The following is an 8,419-nucleotide window of genomic DNA, read 5'->3' on the forward strand; positions in this document are numbered from 1 at the left end:
TCACTTTTTTCAGATTTATCATTATTTTTTTCTTTTAATTATAACCATATACATATACACATGTGTTTCATAATTTTATTTTTTTAACATTCACACATCCAACATATATATATGTTTAAAACTGGATCGTAAAACTTTTTATAAAAATATCTTGTGTCTAAACTATTGAATTGTACTCAGAATCAAAATTGAGTTTAGTGGTGGGGTTATGGGGTTAGGGTTTCAGTGCCAGGGAAGAAGGGAAAAATGTGATGGGAGGGGGGGCAGTGTGTGTTGTGTGTGTCAGTAAGTGGTGGGTGAAGAGCTTTTGTTTTGCCTCAACAATAATTTGAATAGCTTTGGACTTTGCTTTTGTCTTCTCAAACACAGCACCCAAGAAAAAAGCTGATACCAAACCTATCATTTCATAATCATCACACTTTGATTTCATACACATTTCTATATATATATATATATTTGCATGAATCATCATCAATAATAATAAAAAAAACAAATTACACCATTTAGGATTTTAGCATCATATAAATCACCATCATTTTGCACTTTTATTTATTTTATTTTATTTATTTATACGTTCTTGATATTTATATATATATACGTATACTTATATATATATGCAAAGTGTTTTTCAGTTGAGAATTTGAGTTTTTGGTTGATAAATTTTACAATCTTTTTTGCAAAAATATATGTTCCTGAGAGTGTGCGTTAATTTCTGGGATTGGTGAACTTTGATTAATGTACGAAAAAGATAGAATTTTGGTGTAGTTATATTTAAATTTGAATCTGCCAATATTAGGTGTGTTTGGTTGAAAGTTTTGTCTCTTGCCATTAATTGGTCGACCTAATGTTCCACTTTTACCCATTTGAGACTTTTGTTTTTGTGTGTAATAAATTGTATCCGACACCCTTCATTTAGAAGCTCTTCAACTTTTTTTCTTTTTTTTTTTTTTGTTGTGGGTGAAAAAAGAGACCAAATATTTCCTGTTTGTCTCAAAAAATGGGCTTTGTTTTCTCGTGCCCTTTTATACATAAGATTAATAATTGTAATAACATTAAAAGGTATCATTTCAATAATGCAAATCTTTCTGAAAGTAGGAAGGAAATGTGAAAAGACGAGATAAAAGAAAAAGAATAATAATTTTCTTTTAAATTATTTGGAATAACAAATGCCACTCCTTATATCATCCTTATTTGATATGAGAAAAATAAATTGAAAGAAAAAAAAATATAAGTTTTGCAAATTTACCAATTGATCATTGCTTTTTATTTTGAATAAGAAAAATAAACAAGTTAATATTATACGAGAATAATTTCAAGTTACTAAATATTTGAAAATTTATCAAGAAAATCACCCATCAGACAGGAACAAAAATATTTTTGATATCAATATCTCAAATAAAATAAAAACTACTACCAAAACCCTCAAATAAAAAACATATTAGTCCCTTTGTTGGTATGCAAAATACCTTACAAATCAAGACGAACCATGCACTGGTGTTATCAACGGGAGAAGGGGAAAAAAAAGGAATTGAAGAAAAATTATATGTATAGGTAAGAGTGTAAATGGAATTAAAATGAGTATTTTATTGGTCTTTTAGCATTAAACTTTCACTTATCCAACCAAATTTGAATGAAAACAAAATCGAACTATAAAGTGATTTGTGTACACATTCAACTTGATTTTCACTTCATTTATTCTCCTAACCAAAGCACCAAATCTTTTCACATATTTTCTATTTACTTCTACTTTTCTTATAAAAACTTTTCACCCAAATCAAGCAATCACTTAAGCCTCATCAAGTAACGGCATTCTTTTACAAAGTCTTAGGTCTCACATAGTTGCTCGGGCAGGTTGCCTTGCTTCCAAGATTTGATTTATGGGACTCTCAAAGAAATTTTAGTAATAATTTGTACGAACAATAAAGATGAGTCAAATGGGCATAAACAAATCTTAAAAAAATGAGTCAATCACATAACAAGTATAATAATTATAATATAACTTGTAAGCATGAACAAATTTAATACTACATAGAAATCCACGTTTCATTCTTCAGTTTAGACTTATATTTAGTCTATGAATACTAGCAATAAAAAGGAATTGCAAAAAACATAAATCCCCATTACATTTCTTTTTTCATTGGATAAAAGTGTAAATCTACAACAATAAAGAAACACCAAAGACATAGCTAACATAGTTGCATGACATAACTTCAACCTATGGAAAATATTCTCGTACAACTGCTACAATCAAACATGGCGATATCCTTAAAACCTGTTTTTTACTTTCTTTTTCAACCTCAGTACGTTTCCCTCTGCTTATTCCAATTCTCCCAAACTCAATCAGGGCCACCTCTGATGTCACATCAAAAAAACTTGCAGCTTGGGGCATTTCATGCTCAAACTCAAGAATTTGAATTGAGAAATATAAAAAATGATGATGAAACCGCTAAACTTAATTGAATAACGAGAACAGTCGAAAGAACTCGATATCCAAGTTCCATCACTTCTAACTGATCCAGTCTATGAGACTACAGTCTGTAACACTGTACCAGGAAACACAAATTAAGGCGTAATTCCACCTTTGAGTGACAGGAAAAAGGTTGCCACTGTTCTTATACAACAATAAAGTTACAATGCAGCTGCCTTCATTATGCATGACCGACAGGTAACGAAAATAATGGCTACTTACAGGGTAACATGAACTTTCACGGAGGAATCAGTTAGAATTACGCCTTTTGTGTTATCTGCTTTTGGGTGGTCACGACAATTAAACTTGAGCCTCACATGTAGAGGTCTCATGAATATGAGTTCTTCGATATCTCTATCTGACATCATCATCAACTTAACAAATAGATCCTTTTTTGATTTTCTCTTGGGCTCCAAGATCTCAGCTATCCTTGCTGCTTTGCTCTCTCGAGTATCAAGGTGTGGGTTTGAACTCTTTTTCAGCCTCAAGTAAAGTGCAGCATAAATAATAACCTGGATGAATCAGAAAACGGAAAGCAAATAAGAATCACCAGCAATTGCCTTGGGTTCCCAAAACAATGAGTGTCGTAAGAAAGGAAGACGTTATTAGCAAGGAGATATATAAACTAGAATCACATTGCTTGTCAATTTTCAACATAAATGAAGTTGACCAAGATTCATTAATCATGATGAATCTCCCGATCCGCAAAGAAAGAAACTGAGATTAGCATATACCTCACTTGTTCCAGGGCTAGTGTTGATTGTGGCACCAATACGGACTCTCCCATCCTGCACTTCTTCACCTGGGTGTCTGCTATTTTCTTGCCTACTTGATTCTTCTGGTGGTGTTGAAAAGCTAAGGTTATCAATTTCATCATACCACTGCTGAGCGACACCCACCTGAACAGCCAATAATTTGAATTTCAAAATAGATGCGTAAAGTTGTGAACAGTTACAGAAAATTATAAGGCTGAGACTGCAGCACATTAAACACCTTTTCTGAAGATGAAGCCTTGTTCTCTACTCCTGAGATTTCAGCTGCTGCCCCTCTAGCCTGACGCCATATGCATCCTTCTTGTGGTTGTTCCACTAGATAAGTGTGTTGTGGGACATCGACATTCAAGTCTATGTCAACTTTCCCTGAGGCATAAAGGGTAAGACTTACTAACTACTCACCATGACAACAAAGGTGTGCGCCAACCCATATCAGGTCATACTTCATACAACAAACACATAGCGAGAGGAGAAGTTTCAAGTTGAAAATCAATTGCTCGTAAGAATTGCAACAATCAGCTGATGCTACAGCTTTTCACGAACGCGTGTGGCAATCAACCTTAGATCTTCTGGGAACTTAGACAAACTAACTGTACAGAGCCAACCAAGCAAAATAACACAGAAGAACAATTTACTTCACATGGTCTTGCTGAGCATTTTTCCAAAAAAGATATGTAGCTTGTGGTTGGCACAATCTTCCAAGAAGTATAACCCCAAATCTAGATAGTTTCCACGCCACCAAGTGGGTATAAGAAATAAACACAATGGAGAAGAAAGGAAGGACCAAGAATTCATCATTACTTATATTTGAACTGCTGTTAGAAAGACATGTATATTACATTCAGAAAGCCAGATCGACCAGGAATGACAAATGACTGAGTATAAGCAAGAAAAAGAACCTGACAAGAATGAGGAAACTGACCTCATACTATAAAGAAATAAATACCTGGCAATAAACGAAAACATTGTGAATGATCCAGGTCTCCTGATTGATCATCACTGTAACATTAGTTAAGAATAAGTCAATCAAATAGTAAAACTAGGTCTGCAGAAAGCACTTTGAAATTTTCTGCCAAACGCTCATACTTACACAGCATATACTTGCTCCAAGGAGGATGCTAGCCAATAAGGAAGCCCAAGGACTCCAAAGTTTGAGAACTGAAAGCTAGTTGCTGATCCAGATTCTTTGCTCAACTTAACCACTGTCTGACCAACTGTATAAACCAATCAACATTTATCATAAGCAGAATGTAAAACTACTGAAGAAGAAATATAAGCAATTACAAGTTGGATTACCCATATCGCAGAGTACAACATGGTCCTGACAAGTTGCCACAGAAGACATAAGACCAGCATATGGAATTCCCTCAAATGGACAAGTGGTATCAACCTGCTGCTGTAACCAAAAAGCAGGCAGCTGTCCCAATGGAATGCATTTCTCCATGATCATCTGCCCACAGATCTCCAAGATCTTTGAAGATTCTTTCAGGTAATTACAAGTTAGTGAATTGCAGGGACAGTGAACAAGTGGATTAAGAGAGGAAACAGGATACCTTTTAGAACTTCTCTGATAGAGCCTGATTCCAGATCTATTATCCATAGAGTTCCAAGGCTGCACATACAAGTAAAAAGGAGATAAAAATACTAGCACAGACGAGCAGAGTCAACATGCAGATAGAACCGCACACCATAATGACATTTTTTCTTTTTCGTATTTTATTCTTTCAAGAGTGGGAAATGAACAGCTGCTGAACTCATTTTCAAATTTCAATAGATAAGTCCGGAAATAGCATATCCCACATATCTACCGTCAGCAGGCAGTGTTACCTGCACATGACAAAATAAAGTCTGGAAACACGCAGTTCTTTCGCCCCATAATTGTGTAAAAATGAAAAACAATTCTGTTATCCCGACTTTTGTTTCATTAACAGAAATTATCAAGATGAGCTGAATTATTTGCCTTCTAATATCAATACAGTTTCAATTGGCACCGCCAATCTAAAATTGATGGTAGAGGTCCCTATATAAAATAACAATCTGTTCCTACCATACCCATTTTCCATGACGGACAAAGTATCATATCCAGTAAAGAAAATCCTAAAAGTGCTCGGTGACATGAGAATCTATACCAGCAATATCAATATGTGAACAATGAAAGCAATTAATCAGAGAACCAGCTAAAGCACTTCAAAGCAAAGCGACCATATATTACTCTACAATCTTTAGCCTCCAGCCTTACCAATTTCTTGGGAACTCAGCTCTATTTAAAGTAAAGGTCTCAATATGGCTCAGCTTCAATAATCAATTACGGTGTTGTTTCAGGTACTTGTTTGGTTAAAGTAACTTAGGCCTCAAAGTGGTTCATTTCGTTGCTGAATCAAAATTCATGTCAATAAAGTATCAAAGAAACAACCATTACCATAGAACATTTTGCCCTCAAGCTGATCAAGATAAATATTAATTAGAATAGTAAAGAAGAAAACGCATACTCCCCCACCACCCTTAGATTCCCAAAGACCAGGTTGCTCTCAACTGACAAGGAGTCAAGGACAATCCAGACAACCAAAACAGAGTGTATATCTGGAATAGTTCAGCATTGACGAATAAATGTTTTTTCATCGGGTTCAGCTGAACCTAAGTCATAAAGCTCATACATGTACTAGAAGAATTGAGAAGAGATATCCAAGGCTCATTATGTTTCAAGTTATTTAAAATTCAATAGATATGTAAAGAAGCCTTTAATGATGCTTAATATTCTAACCAGACCCATTAAGATGGCAGTATCCTAGCCCTGGGATATCAAGCACACATATGTTCACCACCATCTCGCACTTCTCTCAATCTGCTAAATAATTCTACTGCCAAAACAGCACAATATATCTAAATGCTAAAGACTAAAGAGCATACAGGTATTATTTATTCACACTCACCCACAGAACGGGTTGTATTTCGTCATCCTAAAAGAAAAATCATTCTAGTTCCTATAGTATTTTATGTTTTCCCCCCATGTCAGTCATGCGAGAGCCCCTGTAGAAACCCACTAATAATTTTTCACGCCTAGACCAGAAAAGGACATTTTAATATCAGCCTGCTGTACACTTGCTTGTCTACCTTGTAAAGAGACTCAAAAGTCACAAGTACTATAAGGATGTCAAATCAGAGAAAGTGAAGTCCCAGGATACTACCTAGTTCATATATCATGCAATTAAATTTCAAGTGAATAAAGACAGTGACAAGAAACCAGGAGCTGCAATGTGATTGATGAAAGCAAAACAAATTGTGGTTCTACCTTTGGTTGAGTACAACGACATCACTGTTTGATGACCTCAGTATATGCCAAGGAAACAAAAATGAATCAGAATTGAACTCCTCAGATTTCGCCTTTATATTCCATTTCACCCATATCTTATCCAGAATCCATTTCCATAAACCTTTATTCTTCTTAATACCATCAGTTACTGGAAAAACCGTCTCCACAATCCTCCTCCCCATATCAGCTCTCCTGATGGCATGGTTCTGTGATGAATTGATAAAAATAATTTATTACCAAAGGAACAGATAGAAACTTACTGAAAATATAGGGCAATACAACATGATTGAGGGAGAGTAAACAACCAAAAGTAAGATAAGAACTGCATTGCTAAGAGTTAAGATAGCAGAGGACTTTCAGGGAATAGAACATCTCAAAAACCTCCATACAATGAGGAGAGGGTAAAAAAGGAAGAATTGTAAAACCTTACCATCCAGGAAAAGCAGGAAAATGAGGTTAGGCAAATTGAATAAAGAGGTTTACTACTCTTTTTATCATAGCCAACTTTGAGAAACTTATAAGCACATAGAAAAATCAGATAAAATAAGTCATGCTTCCACCTTGGTAACAAACCTCAGAGATTGCCATATGTTCATGTGAGATACTGTGTGCTTCTAGATTAAATTTCAGTCCTGTTTCTTCTTAATTCTACTCTAAATTTGCCAAAACTGTTCAAATATCAAAAACTGATTGGTTTTGCAGAAATAAGACAAGACAAGAAAACTTCATTTCAAGCTAAAACCTCCTCAATACTGCCATTATTACTACCTCAATTGCATAGTTATTAATGGCGCGCCATGGCGCACTGCACATTGCCTTGGCTCAGCGCCAGCCCACTTAAAAAGAACTGGGCTTCGCCTACTGTAAATAAAAGCTGGGCTTTTTATCCCAGCCTTTATTTCAGCTGATTTATTAAAAAAATCAAAATATCTTGCAAAACGAATGAAATTAGAAATGAAGGATTTGTTAAATCATCTTTCATGTTTTAAACTCTTTTGTTTTTCCTAAAACTTATTATTGCAAGTTTCTTTTATGGCATGATGATTAAAATCATTTCTAGTGTTTATATTTACTTATTTGTCCATTATTGAAGTGAATATATATTGATGTATGAAATATATAATCTATTCCTGTACATGTGCGCCGTACTATAAAAAATGCGCGTCCCGTGCCGTGCGCTATTAACGACTATGCTCAATTCACATGTTTTCAACATAACAGTTGCTGGCCGTTGTTTCTTAATCTCGAACTGGAAGTTCTAATAGGATAAAACATGGCTACATTGAAGATCAAAGGGTGATCCTTTATAAAAACACTTACTTTTGACAAAGCTGTCTAAAGACCACAAGCTCTCAAGACTAATGTCAGCTCTGTGCCATATGAAGGTCAGTCATGTCTTCTCCTCTTAGGAGTGTTTCTCCCACTTTAAATATTTTTACATCTAGAGTAAAGAATGCATACCACCGATTGCCATTATCAAATACATAACTCAAAACAATTCAAAAGATGCATTGGAGGTTACCTCAGAATCCACAAAATATAGGCAATCCTCAGAAGCATGATAAAATGAAGCTGCAGGCCGCATTAACTTTGCAATCTCAAACTCTCCATCCTCAAATCCAGGAGAAGATCCAATCTGAGAGGACATAAACAATTCTAAATTGATGCATTCCCTTCACACATACTGAATAGTTTATTCAAAAACAACTCCTACCCAGTCCTAAAAGTATTAAATGGAACGTACAGCATCTAAAATTTTCCCATTGCTATTGAATACAATAATCCTGTGGTGATTAACATCAGAAAGGAACAAGTGATTGCCATTCTCATCAGCTGAAATGCAACCTGCAAAAAGGGGGGGGGGGGGGT

General features: G+C 35.1%; 1 protein-coding gene across 2 annotated transcripts in view; it reads right to left on the bottom strand.

Moving 5' to 3' along the window:
* LOC105163513 overlaps positions 2,099-8,419 on the bottom strand; it is an 11,569-nt gene continuing 5,248 nt past the window's right edge. For both annotated transcript variants that reach the window (XM_011081880.2, XM_011081881.2), the window contains 10 exons: positions 8,295-8,395; positions 8,073-8,186; positions 6,530-6,756; positions 4,794-4,852; positions 4,537-4,722; positions 4,331-4,454; positions 4,187-4,239; positions 3,461-3,606; positions 3,202-3,366; positions 2,099-2,979 (listed from right to left, as the gene is read on the bottom strand). In XM_011081880.2, coding sequence (XP_011080182.1) covers positions 2,686-2,979; positions 3,202-3,366; positions 3,461-3,606; positions 4,187-4,239; positions 4,331-4,454; positions 4,537-4,722; positions 4,794-4,852; positions 6,530-6,756; positions 8,073-8,186; positions 8,295-8,395 — 1,469 coding nt within the window. In that variant the 3' untranslated portion in view covers positions 2,099-2,685. The remainder of the gene's footprint in view (positions 2,980-3,201; positions 3,367-3,460; positions 3,607-4,186; positions 4,240-4,330; positions 4,455-4,536; positions 4,723-4,793; positions 4,853-6,529; positions 6,757-8,072; positions 8,187-8,294; positions 8,396-8,419) is intronic.

Source organism: Sesamum indicum, linkage group LG6 (assembly GCF_000512975.1).
Source record: "Sesamum indicum cultivar Zhongzhi No. 13 linkage group LG6, S_indicum_v1.0, whole genome shotgun sequence".
Taxonomy (NCBI): domain Eukaryota; kingdom Viridiplantae; phylum Streptophyta; class Magnoliopsida; order Lamiales; family Pedaliaceae; genus Sesamum; species Sesamum indicum.